Source organism: Neovison vison, chromosome 1 (assembly GCF_020171115.1).
Source record: "Neovison vison isolate M4711 chromosome 1, ASM_NN_V1, whole genome shotgun sequence".
NCBI classification, from domain to species: Eukaryota; Metazoa; Chordata; class Mammalia; order Carnivora; family Mustelidae; genus Neogale; species Neogale vison.
The window spans coordinates 256,858,342-256,880,753 of record NC_058091.1 but is presented as its reverse complement, the minus strand read 5'-3'; the positions used below and the strand labels follow the sequence as shown (position 1 = coordinate 256,880,753).

General features: G+C 45.1%; 1 protein-coding gene across 4 annotated transcripts in view; it reads left to right on the top strand.

Annotated features, from left to right (window-relative positions):
* The window catches only part of KCNIP1 (potassium voltage-gated channel interacting protein 1), a 343,774-nt gene that overhangs the window by 310,946 nt on the left and 10,416 nt on the right, over window positions 1-22,412 (top strand). For 3 of the 4 annotated variants that reach the window (XM_044229670.1, XM_044229678.1, XM_044229687.1), the window contains exons 2-3: window positions 19,928-20,052; window positions 21,079-21,148. In XM_044229670.1, coding sequence (XP_044085605.1) covers window positions 19,928-20,052; window positions 21,079-21,148 — 195 coding nt within the window. Of the gene's footprint in view, window positions 1-19,860; window positions 20,053-21,078; window positions 21,149-22,412 lie in introns of all 4 variants that reach the window. The other variant, XM_044229696.1, reaches the window with a different exon arrangement.

Here is a 22,412-nt window from a genome sequence, read left to right as displayed (position 1 = left end):
CATAGCCTTGAGTCCAAGGAATGTTCATGCCCAATGCTCCAGCTAGGAAATCTCCAAGTAGGCATTTTGAACCCACGCCTAACCGCAAAACCAAACTCTACCGACTGTATTTTCTTATTTTCTGTATTCTTGATACTCCGGCATTTGGGGCCTTGATCATGGAGAGATAGCCACCTCCCAGGGCTGGCTAATTCGTAGGGCTAGCCATGACTCCCCTGCAAGCATGCCTTTGGTACACAAACCAACCAATCCAGAGCCCACATGCAAGCATCTCACACACCAAGTCAGTATTCCCTCTGCTCCAAACCACTGCAAGCCAGGTGCCAGACAGCTGGGGACACCCCTACAGCCCAGAGGTAGCCAAGATTCTCCCAGCTTTCCAATCCCAACCAACCTGTCCCCACCTTTCCCATGCATTCCCACAAAATCCCCAGTAAAGGCTCGGCCATGTTCGCCCCTCACCCCTGTCTGCCTCCTAACCATCCCCGGTGCTTCCTTATGTGGCCTTGCATGGTGTGCCATGCCTCTTGTTTTGAGGGATCCGTGAGTATGAACTTCTTCCCTCCTGGCAGTCATTTCCACATCTGCACTTCTTACTGTACCTGATTAAAACAAACCCCAGGTCCACATTTTAACCCCAAAATCCTTTAATGTATTCTGGTGTCCCGGGGTCCTAATTCCTTAAAGATAAAACTATGTGGTGAAGGTCTTTCTAATACTCATGGCTCCCAACGTGGTATCTCAGAAGACACTGGCCAAGGTTGACAGATAAGGGGCAGGAACCTCCCCGCACCCTCATCTCCCGAGAACCTGCTTTCGCTCCCGGAATCAGACCCAGGCGCAGAGCCTCTCCGATGGCCTTGGGACCAACCAGTTTTACAAATTATCAACATCTCCCCATTAGCTGTTGCAATATTAAATTGTGTGACTGGAAATGAATGAATAATCCCACGGGCAAGTGAGGGAGACCAAGCAGCAGGGATTTAATAACAAGTCCTGCCCTCTCTCCAAGCAGAAGGTCTTCCTAATTAAATATTAAAAATCTATCCACACAGCTACAGCGAAAAATTGCTTTTTCAGCAGCGTCGCTTTGAGACACTTCCCCCAAAGACCCAAGTGCTATAGGGATGTCCTCTTGGGGACCCAGATGAGAGAGAAAGGGAAGCACCAGGGACAAGTACGTCTGGGTGCCAGGCACAGGTCTTTCCTATGTCCTATCGCCTTGGGTCCTCATGAGGCCCATGAGACGTGGGTTAGGTCACATCCCAGTGGCCAAGTTGGCCTCTTAATCCAATTCAAGTGTGGTTATAACCTGAGAAGCTATAACACAGAGTTGAGAACATGGGTCTTAGTATCAAGCAGGCCTGGATTTGGGTCCTGGGTCTTCCACTTATTGTGTGGCCTTGGGCAGATGACCTTACCTCTCTGAGTGTCAGCCCCTTGTGTAACAGGGAAGCCATGTGGGGCTCTCAGGGCTTGGGGAGGGTTCTTTGAGGTCACAGACTAGAAACACTAGAAGTAGGCCTGGTACCTCGGAAATGCTTCTGGAATGTCAGCTGCTATTCTGATCAAGGGAAGACTCCCCCACCCACCGACTTGCCTCCTGCCGCCCAGCGTTTCAGGAATGCCTCCCCCAGAATGGAGGGCAGCCTGTCCTCCCCACTCCCTCCAGCCAGGCTGTGTCTTTCTTTTCTTCACGGGTTAGGGAGGAGTTCTGAGGAGATATTTCACATCCAGTGAGCACATCCTCCCTGCCAGCTACACTCCCATTGATGACCTCATTTAAGTCTCACCAGAGCCCTGCAAAGTAGGGATTGTTCCCACCATTTCCCAGTGTTGAAACTGAGTTAACACACCCTCGCCGGCCTAGCTTCCCGGGCTGCTCCTCAGAGAAGGGGCCTCAGGCTCTGGGCTCCATCCCACTCCCAGGGCAAGGCTGTTGAGGTGCTCCCCATCTGTACTTGACGTCGATTTAAAAATAACCTTTTGAATGTCTTATTAGAAATCTGTACCTACTCTTTGCAGAAAGTTTAGAAAATACACATAAGCAAAAAGAATATAACAGCCACCCATAACCCCAACGCTCAGTAGTGACTGCTAAAATTTTTATGTATGATATCTTAGATATGATGCATAGACAGATATTTCTTTTCTGTTTTACAAAACCCGCTTTTTTCCATTCCAGGAATGTTTTTAAGAGCTAATCTGAAATGCATATAGGATTACCCACATCCCTAATCCTGCCCACATTTCTTCCCACCTTCTGAGGTTTTTGCTTCAATTATTATTCACCTCCTTTGCATATTTAATCTCTCCCTTTTATTTTTTTAAATTTTTTTCCAATTTATTTATTTTCAGAAAAACAGTATTCATTATTTTTTCACCACACCCAGTGCTCCATGCAATCCGTGCCTTTTAATTACAACTACCAGGACCCTTTTCCCCCATGCAGGGGATGGGCCAACTCAAGTAAGACTGAAGGAGGAAGTTGCTGGTTCCCTAGAATCAGTCCTGGCAGTCCTGGGAGATTTTCTCCAGCCTCACAGTATTCCTGAAGACATGGAGCCAGGTTTCCAGCCAAGCCTGACTGGCCAGGAATTGCCAGGTCTCTTGGCATTCCAGCAGGAACTTCAAATTTCTCAAACTGCGGGTTTTATTAACTGATACAGAGAAATGGACTTTCTTCCCTGTCCCCACTTGCAGAGAGCTGGGACCGAGTCCAAGGTCCCAGGCCCATGTGATGAATGGCGGGTCTCCATCGCAGCAAGCCAGCATTGGAGAGGAAGGTGCAAAGCCATCAGGCAGAGAACTGGCCCTGCCAAGCCACTCTCCGTGAGGTCCCCACACGTCGGAGGGGTCAAAGACCTCTGGTCTCTCACGATTCATATCAGCTCTCAGGGGTGATGAACTCATAACTCTCCACTGGCTTCTCAGAACAATAAAGCCTTCTGTACTGTACTTGCTTTGATATTTGCCACCCCAAAAAACCGCGAACATGGACCCCCAAGACCCAACGCAATACAGTCCAAATCTGCCTCGTACTTCTCTGTCCCTGGTTCACCGTGTCCCTGCCTCCAGACAGAGAGACAGCTTCTTTCTTGCCCTGGAGCAGGCTCTCTCCTTCCCACGGGGGAGTCCTTGGAGAGACTGCTCCCTCCCTCACTCTGCATCTGACCATCCCCTTCTTGTCCTTAACTCAGCACTGGGATTGCCACAACGGAGCCCTGTGGCTTGAGCTAGGTCTTCCTGTTGAAGTCCACATGGCCTCCCTCCATAGGGTTTCACTCAACTGTAATTCAAAAAATTTTTTGCTTGATATCTGCCTGTGCCCAGGGACACACACAGTACCCCTGTTCTCATTTGATTCAATTGGCCAGAACTGGCCATGTGATCACATCTAACTTCAGAGGGACTAGAAGTACATCCAAACATGTACATGGAAGGAGGAGAGCCAGAAATAGTTGGTGACAGGCACTAAGGATCACCACTATATCACGTGTGGTTTGAAAATAGTATTATTCTACGAAAACAACATCACAACAAATACAACCAAACACCCAATGGGGACTAGACTTTCTAGGACCATCTTCACCATGAAACAAACAGCATCTACTTACCATTATCCCCCTCAAAATGTCATGGTTTTAACCATAACATAAAAATTATTAAAATAATCCATACACATGGTTTTAAACACATTTCAAGCACTAATGAGCTTGAAAAGGAAAGGGTGCCTCCTTGCCCAGTCTCCCCACCCCATAATCCCGTAGAAGTGATCATGCTAGACAAAGTGTTTCAGGATTTGAGATGCTGGTGGGGAGCTCTGTGTAGGCTTCGCAGAGAGGCATGAGTAGAAGCTATTTGGGTTTCTTAAATGTGAGATTTAATTTTCAGACTCCTGTGATCCAACTTAAGCTTTACAGTCAGGCATTTTGAGATTCATATGATGAGAAATACTGCTGCCTCACAGCAAGGAATTTAGAAGGGTTAGGAATTCCAAGCCAGAGCTCTGATCTGGAAAGTTCCATCAAAGGATCACTCGAGGCTTAGTGGTTGCCACCCACCACTCCTCAGATTAAAAAGCTTCAGAGTCCTGTAACCCACTAATGGATTCACAAACTAACTCAGCTAATTAATCCTTGCTCATGCATCCTCTTAAACTACGAAAGCCTTCCAGATGGCCGCCCTGGCTAATAGAGTATTACATCGACTCTCCAGAGTTGCACCCTGCCAGGGTGAGACTCTCCAGAGTTTCCGTCCGTCAAGCAGAGACACACATTAGGAAACTCAGACGCAGCTCTCCTCATCAGGTGAGGAGGGGACCTTATTAAATGTCTTGAACATGCCAGGTGCCTCCTCTGCAGTGGTTCCTTGGATCCTAACAGACTGGGAGATGGGCGCTGTTGTGCCCATTTTACCAGTGAGAACCCTGACTAGAAGTGGCTTGCTCAGGCTCACAAGCTGTTGGGCTGCAGGGCTGGGATTCAAGCCTGACTGCTTTGATTACAAAGCTCACCCTCATTCCCCTCCTGCCTATGCTCAGTTCGGCTCCCTACCACCTTCCCCAGCCACCCTGTATACACTGATGCCTCCCATGAGCCATTTCTCTCTCGACCCAGAACCCCTCTTTGTCTGCATTCAAAGCACACATCACCACTTCCGTTCACTGCTGTGTTCTCCACCTTTTGTTCCCTGCTTTGTCGCCAGCACCTACAAGAGTGCCTGGCACCCAGTAGGCACTCAGTTAATTTTTGCTGAATGAGTGAACGGTGCTGTGAAAAGAACACTGACTTTGAGCTGAATCCTGCTCTGCCAGGAATCCAGTGTGTGAACTTGGACAAGTCCAGTTCCCTCTCTGGGCCCCAGCAGCCCCATCTGTGAAGTCAGAAGTCCTGATAAAAGCATCTCTTTGTAACTCCCGAGCTCTGTGACTTATACAACCTGTCAGCCAGAGCAAAGGCTGCTTTCATGCTCAGAAAAGGGAAACAAGATTGGAAACGCTAAATGGATGGCAGAGAGCTTGAGGCAGGGGAAGTGGGGAGGAAACCCTTGAAATTAGCTAGTGTCTGCCCTCCTCAGACTTGGCTCTGCAAATTCTCAAGTGCGGAAGTACAAGAAGATTGCTTAGATAGGGGAATTTGGCCCCTGACTTGCTGAGACAGAGCAACAACCGCAAAGACATAGGACTGGGCCCAGGAGGGGACCCATAGGATGGTCCCTTTTGCTAGAAGGCATCTGACTATCAGTCAGATGATGAGATTAGTCTTTGCCCTTCTACTTACCATTCTTGTGATTTCAGGGGGGTCTCATATGACCTCTTGATTCCATTGCTCCTAACACAATGAGAAAATTAATATTTTCTCTTTCGTCTCTGAACCTCAGTTTTCTTGTCTGTGAAATGGGAACAATATAACACTTTCTTCACAGGAGCTGTGTGACATGAACTGTGGTTTATTAGACCAGAAAGCTGAAACATACTGACTCAGAAGCTGTAAATCTACCCCATTCTTGCTATGTGCAGTATTAGCCACACAGAAGCCTACATCTCAGAACACAGCCGGAATCTGTACGGAGGTCCTCTCTGATCACAGGGCATACACTTTGCTCCATGTTGCTTGGGACCTAAAAAATGAAATTGTCATGTTTCTAGATTATCATAAAACAAAGTCACTTGGAGAAACATGCTAGTGGGTAGGGGGAAGGGGAGATTACACTAGGCTCACAGACAGAGGCAGGTAATATGAATGGGAGGTAATGGAGAACTGTCCTTGGTCTTAGTCCTGGGGAGGTATTAGGGAATAGTGGGGACTGAGGTTTACTAGAGAGCGCATGCCCCGTCTAAAGCAGGCAGCTACTCCTCAGCTCCAGCCAGTTGTCACCATGTGATGATGTGATAATGCAGGCCGAACAGACATAAATTCCAATTTCTAAAGAGAAGCCAAAATCCATATTTTATGTGAAATAAATGTTGTCAAAATTCACATTTAAAAGAAGTGAAACAACAACTGTACCCTGTGGGCTGCCAGACTGTGATTTCTAAACTAAACTGTCAAACGACAGAATTAAGCACTAAATTAGCCAAATACTTCCCAGATATTCTCTTGGCTGCTTTCTCGGGACTCACTGTATTTCTTGTTCAGCTTCTTGCAGTTCACACACTTTAAGCAAACAACGAGCACTCACTCGGCCCCTCCTATGTGCAAAGCGGGTACAGACATCACGGAAGGAGTGAGACACCGAAGGTAAAACAAAACAGAAGCAGGCACAAGACACAGGTCTCTCCACCCTAACCCTACCCCACCCCAGTCTTGTAAATGAAATCCGCAACACGCAAAGGCAGATTCTCACACCTGCTGGAGGATGATTAGAGAACAGTAAGTGCCTCAGGAGTTTGGACCTAGAGAGCTTTCCCTGTGGTGTCTGCAAGAGCTGTCCAGAGGAGATGGCTCTGAAGGCAGGTTTAAAGTGTGGCTGGGGTTGGGATCAGCTGATGAGACGCTCGGGCAGAGTCAGAGGATTGTGGCTATTGCAGAAGACCCATGCTGGGTAGTTGTGGGAAATTGTGCTGGGAAGCCGGGCTTTCTCCTGAAGATTCCTCAGAAGGGAGCTGGGAGGTGGTAATGGGGCAAAGCTGATGGAGAGGGACCCCCTTGTCCTCCTGCACTCTCCAGGATGAAGAGTCTGAGCACGGGCTCTGGAGACCCCTCTGGGTCTGACTCGTCGCTCCTTGTGTTTTTATTCAGACCACGCAGAATAGACAAGCAGGACAGAGCTCCCCCTGCCAGCTTCTTGTGGGCTGTTTCCTCGGGGGTGGGGGAGATGCCTTCATGGTAATGATCTGGATCCTGAAACAATTCAGAGAGGCAGCAGGGCTTCGAAACAGGCAGTATTTCCTTTTTTTATGATGGTTTCATTTTACATTTTTATTGGCTCTCCACTGATTGCTCTCGGGCTCTCTGACGGGATGTGAGATGCGCTGACATTTATAGAAATCAATACATTAATAAATCACGAAGTTCATAATGTCTGATTTGCTTCTAAATGAGACAGAACTATTATCACCATAAAGTTGCACATAAAATATGCCCAATTGTGATGTATTGTATAGTCTAATCAAAGGCATTTGAGTGAATAAGCTTTCCCCAAAAGAAGGAAACAATCAAAGCTGAATAACGTCATTAATAATTCAAGGTATGTCTGCCAAGGCTTCATTTATTAAGTGCACAGTTAAGAGGCTTCCAAGCCGAGTCCTGCAGATGACACCTTGCCATCTCCTCCCTGCCTCTGGGCAAGCAGACATCCGCTCTCCAATGAACTGGCTGCGGTCCTTGCATTCGGCAATACGTGTAGCTGGCGAGGGTAATGTCCAAGTCCCTTCCCCAGCTAAGAAACGGACCAAAGCAATACCCACGCTGCTGTCTGGATTATTAAGGGCAGAGGACATGGAGCCGTGTAATAACTCTAGGGCAGAAGAGGCAGGAAATTTTCTCAGTGACGGTCAGTTATGATATCTACTGACTTGCCACTCCAGGCCCTGTGTTTCTGGGGTCCACCACTCACAGACACTGCGCCCTGCCCCCAGCAATCCACGGACTGAGGTGCTCGCCGCTCTTTCATCCAGAACCTTGTGTTTGCTTGTGTCCACCGCAGTTAATACAGAATGATCATACGCACATTGGCTGCTTAGCGTCCGACCTGTGCCGGCAACTGGGTGCTTTTCTGATAGAGCAAATTCCAGAATAAACAGATCTTCCCATGCTGGAGAAGAGCGCGCTTGATTAACCAGATCCATCAGAAAAGGTACAATCATGACCTGGAAAGTATCTACAGACTTGATTATTGGATTAGGCCAAAAATCACGGACACCACACACTGTTTGATAGAAATAACATTTTTGAGCACCTACTGCGTGCATAGAGGATTTTACCTACCTTATCTCCTTTAGACTCGCGACTACAAGGTAGGTACAATGATGGCTGGAATTAGTCTAACAGCCATATACCTCCTAGGGACTGTGAGATGATTTGAGCAATCCTAAAATGATTGCCCTGCTCTCCGAGCTCACCAAGACAGGCACTTAATATGAGGATACGTTAATACTGAATTCCAGCAGAAGTTCACTTGGCCAATCACCATTATTTCCTGCTGTGATTATTCTGTGTGGTGTGTAGCACTTTATTTTCACAATAACCACGCAGAGGTTTATTTGGTTAGGTTGTAGAGGCAAGCCGACTTGATAAACTTGGCTTTCGGGCCCTGAGCTTGCTAATGTGGGCTAGCTGAACATAGGCCAGCTCTCCTGACCTCGCAGCCGGGCCATGACGCAGCCGCTCACACCTGCAGACGGCGTGCTTCGCTCCCCAAATCCTCCTCCAGTGGCTTCACGTCGATAGCCCAGTAGGCATGTTTGCACCAGAGAGACTGGAAAATGTTATCAATCAGGCTCCCCCCAACCCACCCCCAAATGCCAGTTGTTAACCTTCAGCAGCCCGCCGAAGCAAGCCCTCTGCTTGGAAACCGTCACTTGGCAAGTCGTCGACTTAGCTGGAAAGCCAGCGAGCCTCTCTTCCGAAAGCAGGCTGAATGATGGGCTTTTCACACCTTAGCCTGACCAGGATCGACTGAGTGTCCACTGATAGGAAAATTCTATGCCAACCTCAGAGAAGTCCTATTCACAAGGCAAGTTTACTTTTCCTTTAAGTAATTTTTTTGACCTCTCTCTGCACCTTCATATTTCCAGCTTGAAACTAGCAGTTCCCCTCCCCAGGGGTCATTCCCCCTCCTCTTCCCCCTCATTTGCAGTGAACTGACATTTTAGCTTCTCCGTCAAGAGGAACAACAAAATCCCATCTCTGTAATCCTCTTCCATTTCCCACAGGAATATTCGAGATCACTTACCCTGGACAGTGTGTCCCCATCCCCAGACCAAGGCAGCCACCACTCATGAACTAGCCGTTTCCATGGGCTGGACCTTCAGGGCAGTGGACAGCTGAGACCAAAGGAGAAATGGTGGAAGGTTCCCCACTGGGGATACCAGCTGGCAGCAGGGTTTGGGCTTCACGGGACTAAGTGTTCCCTAGAGCTGTGGAGACTGCTGGTACCGCCTGAGTAAATCACCCAGGACACTTTCCCCAGATACAGAGGTCCACTTAAAATGTCATCTAGAGATTTCCACCTGTGGCTGAGACCCTACAGTGAACCGGACATTTCTACTTCACAGCCTGGCCAGGGGCTGCACTGAACTGAAATGTTGCTTTGGAGCTGAAGGAACACAAGAGTCCTTCACATCTGTGGCCCTTGCTCCCTGTCCTGAAACACCATTCAGGGCTCCTTCTTTCTGCCAACCCTGGCATCTAAGTGATTCACTTCTTTCCCAGAAGTTTCTTTGTTTTTTTCAATCTTGTTGGGAAATGTGTGAATTTCATGCTGTCACACAACCCAGTTGTGGTGTATGTCTCAGTCTGTGTAATGACTTTGTGGACTGTTAATAATTACATTACATTTCTGACAATTAATCTCTATGACCACCACCTTCCAAGGTACATCTGACACTCCACCTCCCACACACCCCACCCAATGTGCTGATCAGAAAGTCACATTCAAAAACACCCTCCTTTTGGGAGAAAGGTCAGAGAATCAAAATACACTATATGTGGAAGAACTTTCAAGTCATTTGATCTAGAAAATCCCCAATCTAATGGAAGTAGCAGTACTCAAAGATTTTTTTTTTTTTTTTTGGTAGGACTCTTTTTTTTTTTTTTTTTTTTTTTTTTCAGAAGATTTTCAGGACTGAGGTGTAAATGAATGAGAAATGTATAAATTCAATTTTGCTTAAAAGGGGCAGGAGGGTTTCAAGATTAAGAGAACAAACGCTTGGAGCAAAACATGATTTGAGTTTTATTGAAGCAAGAAGACTGGAAAAAATGTCCAGAACACTCAGAAAATCTTTATCAAAGCTCAGCTCAGCACTCCCGGGACTCATTGTTAAGTTTATAAATTTCAGAGCTGATGAGTTGTGTGCGCTGTGTGTGTCTGAGTGAGATTGTGACTCACCTCCAAACCCGAGTTATAAGAATCGCAGCCTCCAGGATTACATTTCAAGACCAATGGAACTTGTCCCCCTGCGAACCAACCCTCCACACACACTGGCTTCATACAGGCACCGACAAGGATCTTCATCCCAGATTATAATGGGGTAAACTGTTGATCAAAAGATGGTGTTAGGGACGCCTGGGTGGCTCAGTTGGTTAGGCAGCTGCCTTCGGCTCAGGTCATGATCCCAGCGTCCTGGGATCGAGTCCCACATCGGGCTCCTTGCTCCGCAGGGAGCCTGCTTCTCCCTCTGCCTCTGCCTCTGTCTGCCTGTGCTCGCTCTCGCTCGCTCTCTCTCTGACAAATAAATAAATAAAATCTTTTAAAAAAAAAAAAAAAAGATGGTGTTAGATTCATCCCGAATAAACCAATCGACCATGTTTAAGGGAAGGAAAAGATTACATTCTCAAAAGCCAGCATGCCATTTTTAATACAGTCTCTAATGTAACCAACATAGTTTAGGCACACAGAAAATGAACCACTGGAAGCACTAGAAATGTGATTTCAAGAGGCAGCATGGCATTCAATTTTATGCACACTGTCACCTAAATTATTTGCAGCTCAAGTAGGACACGCTCTTTAAATTTCCCTCTGGGTTCAGTTTTCACAGCATCCCACAGTTTTGATCTGTCATACTTTCATTATCATTTGGTTCAAGATGTTTTCTAATTTCCATGAGATTTCTTCGTCCATCCATGTGTTACTTAGGAATTCGAACCATACTGCTTGATCTCCAAACATTTGGAGATGTCTTCCTTTTTTCTTCTTCCCTTAATTTTTTGTTTAATTCCACTGTGGATAGAAAACATCCTGCATAATTTCAGTTCTTCTAACTTTGTTGAGATTGGTTTTATAACATTCCGTAAATGCTCCCTGAGCACTTAAAAGGGATGTGTGAGATCTGTGGCAGTTGGGGAAAGAGATTGTCTGCTATCAATGGAAACACATTTGTTAATTGTATTGCTGATATCCTCTGCACCCTTATCGATTTTTTATCAGTTGCTGAGCGAGGAGGTTTGAAAAAAATTTTTTTAAGATTTTATTTATTTATTTGACAGAGGAGATCACAAGTAGGCAGAGAGGCAAGCAGAGAGAGAGGAGGAAGCAGGCTCTCTGCTAAGCAGAGAGCCCTATGTGGGGCTCGATCCCAAGACCCTGGGATCATGACCTGAGCCAAAAGCAGAGGCTTTAACCCACTGAGCCACCCAGGCGCCCCGAAATTTTTAATTATGACCGTGAATTTGCAATTTCTCCTTTTCTCTCTTAGCCTTCATTTTGTGTGTATTTGGAAACCATATTATTAGTGCATACTAATTTAGAATTGCTATATCTTCCTAATGGGTGACGCCTTCATGATGCAAACTCCCTCTTTCTCTCTAGCAAAGCTTCTTACCTTAAAGTCAATTTTATCTGATGTTAAAATAGCCATGCCTGGTTTTCTTGATGTGTGTTTGCATGTTGTATCCTTTTCCATCTTTTCACCTCTACCTTTTCTGTGTCCTCAGGCTCGCAAGCAGCACTGGGTTAGGGCTTGTTTTTATGTGAAGCTTGCTCTCTTGTAGTGAAGATTTTCTCTTGGTCCCCGTATTTCAGGTTTTATTGTGATGTTCCTTGGTGTGGTTTTCTTTGTGTTCATCTGTTTGGGTTTATGCTTCTTGAATCTGTGGCTTGATATCTGTGGCTCAATCTCGTTCATCCAGTTTTTTAAATGATCAGTTGTTATCTCTTCAGGTATTGCTTCAACATCATTTTCTACCTCCTCCCTTTTAGGGACCCAGGTTGCACAAACGCTAGAACTCTTCTTCACATCCAGTATGTCTCTCTTATGGTCTTATCTGTATTTTTCATGTTTCTATTTCTCTGTGCATCAGTCCATGTATTTTTCTCTTGACCTATTCATTGAACCATTACTTCCCTCTTCATCTGTGCCCATCCTTCTGTTAAACTGATCTATTTGTCACTTTTGTATAATACTTTTTTTTTTAATTTTAGAACTTTTCATTTACTTTTATATGTTCTGATTCTCTGGCGGAATCTCCATCTTTTTATTTTCTTGAGCATATTTCACTATTACTTTAAAGCCCACCTTGATAAATCCAATATTTAGATCACCCATGAATCTACTACTATATTCTCTCTTCTGCTCTTGGTCCTGTCTTTTAATAGGCCTGGCAAATTTTCTATGAGTGGTGAGCCTTAGAAAACAAAATGTGAACACTATCTGGCTGAGCCTTCAATTTGTGCAAGATAAATAAGGAGGTGTAGACCAACTTAATCCAAATGGGGACTGAGCTGTTTTGAGGCTGGATTTCCATCTTTGAGAGGCCTTGTCTATTTTTGTCTTCCTCCTAGAACATAGCCCTTTGCAGGTCAAATTTTGTGATAAAAGAAGGCAACTAAATCTGGCAAAATAAGCTGAAAACCTGAATGTTCACCAGGAACTCCCCTCCTAGAAGATGCTGACCTCCACCAGCTACCCCATAACACCATGAGCCTGCTAAGAGCTCCATTCAGCTCTGCAATCTTTGGGCTGTGGCTTTTGCTTAGTTTCCCTTGACATCTGTCACTTATGACAGCTCAGGCTCTTAGGCTCCTGTCTGTGCTTCCTTCCTCTATGGCTCCTCCAATCTTGGTCCCTCAGGCCCTGAATGTCTTAGTAGTACTAATACCATTTTTGTCTTCCCAGATGCTGAAAGCTCTGCTTACACCTTTTGTTCTTTTGTTCTTAGCAGACACTTTTTGCTCAGTTTCTCAAGCTCATTATCCATGCCACTTAGAAATCAGCATACACTGTGAGAGGAAAAGCAGCACTGACTGTCAGGCTCACCTTAATGAGTTTTTCTTCCCTCCAGAATCATGGCTTCTAAAGATACGATACCTTGTAGCTCTCTAGTGCCTTCAAACACATGTGTGAGGGGTTTGTTTTTTTTTTTTCCCTGCTCCCTACCCTACCACCCCTCAGTCTTCAGGTGTCTTTTTGTTTTTGTTACTATGACAATTTAAAAAATGTTTTAATTGATAGGTTTTTTTTAATCCTCCTCTTCGAGTCATTCTCAGTGAGAAGTCAGCTCTGTTATAGGAGAGCTCACCATTCCTGGGACTTTTGGCTTCTGTATCATTGCATATGGTACTCCCTTATTCCCCTTTTCCTTGAAGTATCAAATAAATTATCACCTCCCCATGAAGCCATCCTTGTCAGCCCTTCCAATTCTGTGCCAGCCAGGTGACAACTGATAAGAGCTTCCTCCTCTTGGCTCTCAAGTGTCTTAGCCATAGCCACACTGCTTGCTACTTGGCACGATCTGCCAATGAACAGTTCCAGACCAGCAATCCATAGCATCCTACAAATAGGAATAATATATTTGGCCCATGCTATATGTTTCCAATGTTAAGCTCATTGATGACAGCTAAGGATCGGGACATGAAATTTTAACTGTAACAGCTCCTGAGGAAAAATTTCTAAAGGTCTGTACTCCCCGAACCTAAATTCTACATAATAACAATGGGCAGTGGAAGAGCTGTTTCCCTTTCATGGGACAATGACTCACCAGTTCTCAGTCCCTACCAGTCCATCCGGGGGTATACCCAGTCCCTGACTCATCTCAATTACCTCCCAACTATTGTCGGCATTTGAGTTTGTAATCCTGGTCTCTGTGTGTGTCTCCCCACCATTCGGAGAGCTCCATATGAACAAATGGTATGTCTCTTCACTTTCCCCAAGCCCATCCCTGGCATGGCAGAGATGGTCGGTCTATATTTGTAGATATACCTCTATAAAAAATGTTGTGTTTTTAGGACTGTGAAACTATTCTGTAGGATGCGTAGTGGTGGATATGTGACATTACATATACATCTGTCAAAACTCAGAGAACTATACCACACAAAGAATGAACTCTAATGTAAATTATAGACTTTTGCTAAAAAATATTTCAATCTTGGTTTATAAGCTGTAACAAATATCCCAGAACAGGGCAAGATGTTGATGCTTAGGGGAAACCAGGAGGAACCATGCATGGGAACTCTGTATTTTCTGCTCAACGTCTCTGTAAACCTAAAACTGCACTAAACTTCCTCTATTGGAAAAAGTAAGTGAATGTAAATACTACGAATCAGAGTGATAAAAGGAGGCAATTAAATCTAGCAAAATTAGCTTCTCCCAGGGGATTCAGGTCAGGACACAAGGACTTTTAGGGACAGCAGAAAATGAGTCACTGCTGTCTGGGGGTGGGGGTGGGGAGTGACCAAAACACACTTAAAGTGATGGCTGGGCTGGCTGACGCGCTTGTGGTCAGGGTTGATGGAAGGACAGGAGGAAGTTCAAATAATACCCTACAGAGGGAAAATGAAGCTGAGAGCAGCAAGTGTACCCCCCCATTTCCTGTTCCCTGGGACCTGGACCCACCCAACTCCAACGTGCCATGGAAGACTTTCCAGGTCTGATTATTTGTCTTATGTTTTCTATTCAGCCTAACAGGGGACTTCACCTGCATCCCCTCTGCTCACCCATCCTAATGGGCTAATCAGTTTATTTTCAACAGCCCCCTTTTTTCCCCTGCATCTTACTTCTCAGGCTCGAGAAGGAAAGAGAGAAGCAAAGCCTTGTAGATTGTAAGCTCCAGGAGAGCAGGGAACAGAGTTGTTTCGTTCACTTAAATACACAGAGCAGATACGTCATTGATGAGGGTTGAATGAGCAAATACAGAATCCTACAAAACGTGCAACTTCAAATGACAAACTAGCAGAGGGGGACACTGGGACCTCTGTTGTGAAGGGTTCCGCATAAGCCACTTTTCAATCAAACGTGCGGGTATTTCCAAGGACCCATCCACATCCGTGCATCCTCTGCCCCACGCCATCCCATCTCTCTTCAGACTGCATGGCTGCATGGCTGCGGGCATGTTCAGTGAGCCCCCTGCTGGGAGCCGTGGGCACTGCGACGTGACCCATTGCTCTTGCCTGTTCTGACGGTGGGAAACGGACAGGGCGAAGGTCAGCTCCAGCTTGGCTACAAGATCTCTTTGCATATGTCAAGCTAGATGGTGACCTGGACCCCCTCAGAGTAGAATCTCCATGGAAAATAAGTATGTTTTGTTTTTTCTGATGAATGGATTTGGTAAAATGTTTTCTTACTTTTTCCTAGACATCGCCTGGTGGTATTACCAGTATCAGAGAGGTAAAAAAGTTTAAACTAACTTGACAACTTTGGTCACATTACTTTCAAAAGAAGAACTTCTTAACCAAATACATTTTGCAATTTAGTCTACTCACTCACAAATTTTTTTGCCTCTTGTTAAGAAACCCCACCTAGAGAGAAACAGTTGGAAACATTCTTTAGAGACAAGTTATAGGAAAAGCTTTGCTCCCACTAAGAAACTGATACATTTTTTTCTCAGCAAGATATATGGAAAAGCTCAGAGCCAGTGTGTGGCTCAAGTGTAGTCACTGCTTGGAACAAATGACCTGAATTTCTAAGTTCTTTTTTTCCCCTTGGTCTGGACCTCCTAATGTAATCAACCTTTTCTAAGGCACTTTTTTCTTATTACTTTATCTCTTTATTTTATTATATTTATTTCATATAATCAGTTGTAAGTCCTTCGTGAAACAAAGTGGAATGTGTTTAAATAAACAAATAGGGAGAGAAAAGTTGGTTGACTGGGTGGTGAGTGAGGTAGGAAAAGGTAGGTAGGTGGGAGGTAAGCAGCAGAGATCAGGAACTCAAATGCTTATGGGGGTCAGGGAAGTAGCATAAAAGAAGTTAAGAGCCGCAGATGAACAGGGGGAGCACTAGAGACTTTGGTACTCAGAGGGAACAGTCACTGCTCAGCTCTTGTAAACTACTGCTTGGTGAGAATTTTGTCAGATAATCCCATTTTCTAAGAGAAATTTTAAAAATCATTTTTTGTCAACCTCTCATCTCTAAATACTAGCAGTTACTTGCAAAAACAAACAAATAAAGAACAACAACAAAAAGAACCCACCACATTTTATGGACCAAACAAGACCTATCACTGGGCTGCACTCTGCGTCAAGGGCTACCATTTTGTAATGTTAAAACTAGATGGGTGGTTTTAAAGTCAAAACCAGAAACCCCAAGAAGCAGAGACTATTTTCTAGTCCAGGGATAAGGAGGTCATCATGGCTATGGTTTTTTGACCACGGTCATGGTCATGGAGCTAACAGAGGAGACACTCACTAGTGAGGATCCCAAAGGCTCAGGTTCTCTTAGGGTTCATAGTCTGAGGGTCTTGTACAATTGCACAGAGCTTGTCAGGAGAAAAGCGCCTAACATTACAAATTTTGTAACATTGGTTACAAACCAATTTGCAGTCTTTGCATTGGGGAAGCTGAGGCCAGCATAGGGGCACATGGAAGCCAGATCTATAAAAGAGACCCAGGACTGACTGGCTGTATTCTTGGTCCCTCCATTCTGTTAGGGGCTGGCTGTGTGACTCAGGCAAAGCCACATAGTGACAGACGTGGAAGAGAGCATCTGTGTTAGAAGCCCTTAACATGGGCTCCAAGTGCTTAAAATACCCAGGACCTAACCAAAAATACAGATGGATACTGTAATTAGGAGCATTTTCTTTTTCTGAGTGTCTAAAGCTTTTGTCCCCATCCAGAGAAGTCTGTGACCGCAAAAAATAAGGACCACTTAATCTGAATCATCTTCTCCAACTTACCCTTCAGTCTGGGAATTTCCTACTATAAATCCCCTACAGTTGGTCATTCTATCTTGTTTTAACTACCCACAGAAATAGACAATTCATCATTGTTTAAGATACTCATGGTTAGAAAATCTTATCTGTTAGGACACCCATCTTTCTAATATTTGAATGGAAAGGGTAATGGTCTCAAAAACTCCCCACCACACACAAGGTTGTAATGGGACAACAAGCATGAAAACATTTTACAGATTTTTTTTAATATTTTACAGATTAAAAGTACTTTACCAACCAAAAGAATTCTAATTTATTCTTGTTATGTAGTTATTGCCATAATATTAAGTTTCTAGGTTACTTTTGATGTCTATCATCCAAACTCAGACTGACTTAGTAACTGGCTCACCATTACTTTTAATAACAAAAATAACAATAAGCAGTATTTTGCCTTGCAGACTTAATGGACCTCAGAAGGAACTGTCAAGGTGGCTCCCCGTCTCTTAATTCTGTTTTCCTCTTCCTCCAACCAGGGAGCTGAGCAGCCCTCCTTCCTTTACTCAGGCCACCTGGGCAGAACCCAGGGACTGCTTGGATGGTGGAGAGGCAGGGTCGGTACCACAGGATGAATGTGGAAACCTCAGCAGTCCCTTCAGAAATTTCTTCAGGGAAGGGACAGCAGGCATGAGGGAGGGGAATTCTGAGATGTGGGCCCTTCTAGAACTTCTAGCATCTTCCATTCACTGGTCATGATGCATGAGGGTCACAATCAGCACAATTTTAAGGGAACAGATTAAACTTGAGAATAGAGTACATCTCACATTAACAGAGAAAAGTGTTTAAGGAAGTTATTCCTTCCAAATATTTCATAAAATCTTTATTTCTATGTCTGTGTATACTGGAGTGTGATGTAAATTGTCGTTCTTCCTATGAAACACAGTACAACAAAACCACTGATTTAAGACATGCAGGCTACTTCCCAGAATCTTGAGCCCCAAAGACATGAATTTCCTTCAGTGACTGATGCTCCCACAGCCTGACAATTAGAAGGTGATGAAAAGCAAAACCAAAGCAAAGCTTGGCAGTCAGCATCCCAATATTCAGATATTACAGAATCCGGTATGGAAATTGATTTTGCCACCCAGACAGCAAACAAATCATTTATTGATAAAGTCGATTTCTCCCTTAATGAACTGGGCCTAGTATTTGATATTTCGGTAACTACTTAGTGCATTTATAATAAAGGAGATGCTTAGTGCAGCTTATGAGTCAGAAAGATTCTCTCAAACTTCCACAGAGACTTCCCTGATCTTGTGAAAAATTCGGTCACTAGAAGATTAATAGAAATGAGCCAATACTGCAAAAGAAGTCTTTTAAGCTTCTGTGTAAGTTAAACTGGGAAAGATATACCAGACACCTGCAAAAATACATCACTTCTATCTTCCTGTTTTACATTTTAATAGTTCACCTCTTTTCAGAGTTTTAAATATCTATATGTTTCAAAATAAAATTATTATCAAATCTAATACTGGGAGATTTAAGCTAACAATTTTATTTCTATTTTAAAATGAGCTAAAAATATATGTATTCTGAATTAGATTTATGTGGGGGGAGTCGTTTTCGGGGGGCGGGGAATGGCCCCTTGATTTACATTGAAATGCCGCAGTGTTTAGGTAATTGCTACTTGTTAGCTACAATGTAACAATAAAGGCTCTGTAAGAATTACAAGGAAATCTAGTCACCTGTAGATTTTGTGTAATCGAGTATTTTATTTATATTGAATAATCTGCCCTACACAGGAGAGGATATGGTGATACCTGTTGCCCAGCACATAAGAAAGATGGCCAGTGGGAATCACTACCCAGTTCCTCTGCCTCTCCCTTGGAAACTTACCCAAATGTCCACCTCCTTAGGAAGACGTCCCAGAAACAAACTCACTTTGACGGATTCCTTCTGTATTGAGATCACACTCTTAAAAGAAAAGTGACAATTGGAGAGAAAACCTGGTGGCAAGAGCTTGGCACCCACTGGAGAAATGTACCGTGTTAAGCACGCGCTCCTCCTGTTCTCTCAGACAGGAATGCAGCCTGTCCCCCCTCTCTGTGGTCATGGGATGCGACACGGTGCGTGTGCATTCCTAGCACCCTGCCCATCTCATCACTATTCTTGCCAGCCCAGGTTTACAGTCATTCGATATATAGATTTGGTAATGTCTGCATGACAACAACGGGCAGAGAAGGTTAGCCGGCAATTGATTCTTGATGGGAGTAAATTTATAGAAGGCGTGTGGCAGGACCCAAAGGAAAACACTCATTTATTCTTCTGGGATGGTAAAACATTGAAACCGCCACTTATTTGGATTTTGTGATCCTTCAGGAGGTGATGGGCAGATTTCTTGCTTTAACACACTGGCACTTTCTCAATAACTAGGGCAAAATTACATTACATTGTCGTATTTACTGAAGGAACAAGCTGCTATTTCAAACAACTGTTTTCTGAGCCCTTCAAATGCTTCAGAAGCTTTGATTTATCAAATATTTCCCATTTAAGTCATTTTCCTGTTATTTAAGAACATCTAATAGATATTACAAAACAACGCTGTAAAATGCATTCATATTCTTCTTTTGCATTCATATTCTTAAATTAATATCTAACATGCCATAATTGGAACTTTTTGATAAATCGTGTCAGCCTTCATCTAATTGTACCCAAATGGTAAGACTTTGCTCTACCTTTCTAATAAATTTGTTTCCCTTTGCTTTTTGGAAGCTGTTAATCATTCCACTCACCCACCTGTGTCTCTAGAATGTTCACATGGTTAAGCGGGCAGCAAATTGATTATGCAAAGGAGATATTTTGAAAGAAAGGGAAATGTTTTCATATAGACTTGTTTTTAGCCCGTCTACCCTCATCTCCTCTTGGAACGTGTTTCTCTCCAGCCCGAGGCTCCCTCCCTGTATGATGTCTGACACGGCGGGACTAACAGCTGGACCGGGTGTGAGACAGAAGTGACCAGGCAGGGGGCAGGGGGCTCAAGGCAGAAAAGTCATCTGCACTGTGACCCCAGCCCACGACCCCATGTCCCAGGTCACAACACCCACTCTTTTGACAGCCAAGACTGTGGTCTGACGAGCGGCCACTGAGGTCAGCCACTGCAACGCCATCTCCTCTGGTTCCAGATAAGATTGAAGATGAGTTGGAGATGACCATGGTTTGCCATCGGCCCGAAGGACTGGAGCAGCTTGAGGCCCAGACCAACTTCACCAAGAGGGAGCTGCAAGTCCTTTATCGAGGCTTCAAAAATGTAAGGCCCACAGGGCATCTGAAGGCCCAGCCAGGATTTCCCACTTGGAGCTAAGCTCTTCCAAAGACCAACGGGGCCCATCAGGGAGCTCTTCCATATATGTAGTTGTAAAAGAAAGGCCAATCCTCCAAAGGGTACATGAGAGCAAAAGATCACCTGGCTAGAAAGAAAAACTCCAGGCAAGAATGAGGCAACTGGGGTGCCTGGGTGGCTCAGTGGTTTAAGCCTCTGCCTTCAGCTCAGGTCATGATCTCAGGGTCCCAGGATCGAGCCCCACATCGGGCTCTCTGCTCGGTGGGGAGCCTGCTTCCCACCCCCCTTCTCTCTCTGCCTGCCTCTCTGCCTACTTGCGATCTCTATCAAATAAATAAATAAAATCTTTAAAAAAAAAAAAAAAAAAAGAATGAGGGAACCTCCATAGATGGGAAACTGGCCGGAGCCCAGGAACTTCACAGGTTTACAGGCACAACCTTGGAGAATTCACCTTGGCCCAGCTTCTAGCTTAGCATAACCCATTCACCCCATCAATATTGTCCATGCTGATGGGATTTAGCTCTGTGCTCACTGAGCTCACAGAGACTGATGTGTAAGGCTGAATGTCAATGTATTAGTTTGCCACATTATTTCCTATATTAACCTCATGTTAGTCTTGTCAGGAAAGTACTCTTAGCCCCATTTTACAGGTAAGGACATTGAGGATCAGAGACTAACTCACTCAAAGCCACAAAGCCTCGAAGAGGCTGAGCCAGGATCCAAATCCAGGTCTTTCTAAGCCCAAAGCCCAAGTTCTTTCCACCTCACAGTGCCCACTCTCTGAGGCTGTCTCATCATTTTGCAAAGCAACTTCAGTCCTAAGGCGGGATGACTGTCCCGGCTACTCACTTGGAGACACCGAGGTGTGCAGGTGGTTACCCAGTTCCTGTTCATCAGGGATGATGGGAAACCTAAAACCCAAGGCTGGACCCAGTCTCCTCCCTCTGGAGTGGGCCCCCCATCCTTCCCACTGACTCTCTTCCTTTCACACAGGAGTGCCCCAGTGGTGTGGTCAATGAAGAAACATTCAAACAGATCTACGCTCAGTTTTTCCCTCACGGAGGTGAGTCTGATCTTGAAAAGGTCCTTCCCTACTCCCTCTCTGGTGAGCAGCCTTTCTTCCTCCAAGTTCATGCGTCTTGTTATCTGCCTCCTCCTCAAGGTCAGGGACAACTCAGGGTAAGATTTCCCTCCCTCATTACAAGATACATAATTAGCTAGAGCTTTAACAGAAAAGAGCTCTGAAATGGATCATTTCCAGGAGAGGAGGGATTAATAAAGCAATATCACAAAGTCTCATAACAGCTCTAGACAGCAGGTACTGTATCACATGCCCAATGGGGGAACTACATCTCTGAGAAGTTAAGCCGTTCCCTCAAGGTCACACAGCTAGTAAGTGACAGAGCGGAATTCCATCCCACAAGCGTTTGATGAAACGCTTTGCCCTGTTGGTCCCACCATTGTGCCCCATGCTCTCCCTTCTTTCCCTCACAACAGCTGAGGCAAGGCGGTATTTTGAAAGAGAACTTAAACAAATACCAGAGACTGCAGAAATAAATGAATCCAAGAAGGTGTAAGGAACACAAAGTGACACGTCTGAGTCAGGTTAGCGGGCATGCCAGGCCCACGGTCACTGTGTTGCCATGCCTAACTCCTGAAGGAAGCTGCTCTGGCTCCATGGGCCTAGGACTTCTGTGTCTCTTCCCATGGCTTCCACGTGTCACATGCCACTTCCCTTCCTGCCCCCAGGAGCTCTCCTGCACCACCCCTTCCTGATCCTGAGTCTTGACAAAATTGAGTTCCAAGTGTCCCCTTCTTAGGCTCTGCTTCTCCTGGGCCTCTTTAGCAGCAGAGAGGGACCTCCTAGGTGTAGGGACCTGGTACAGGGTCCCTACCCAGGTTGCAAAGGAGTGTGGCTTCACAACATGCAGGCCCTGGAATCACTGTTGTCATTTCTAGTGAGCCACTAGAACTCGAGGTTGGGTCGTGTGACAGGCGTGGTGATGGTTTTGATGATATGACGATGTGAAAGTCTAACGTACTTTTTCAAAAATTCCTAGAGAAAGGTCTTGCTACATTCCTTTGTAAGAGACGGGAGAAAGGAGCTCAGAGATGTTCTCTATGTGCCTGCTGTCACACAGCTACGCAGGGACAGGGTTGCTAGCCAAGCCGAGGTCTGTCTGCCCCCTAGTGGTTGCTCACTCCATGGCATTGCACTACACTTGGGAAAGCGTCCTCTGCACACAGTTGCCATGTCACTCCCCAACCAAGGATTACATATGCAGGCGGGCAGTAGGGTCTTTATCCTGGGAAGACTAGGTGGAGGG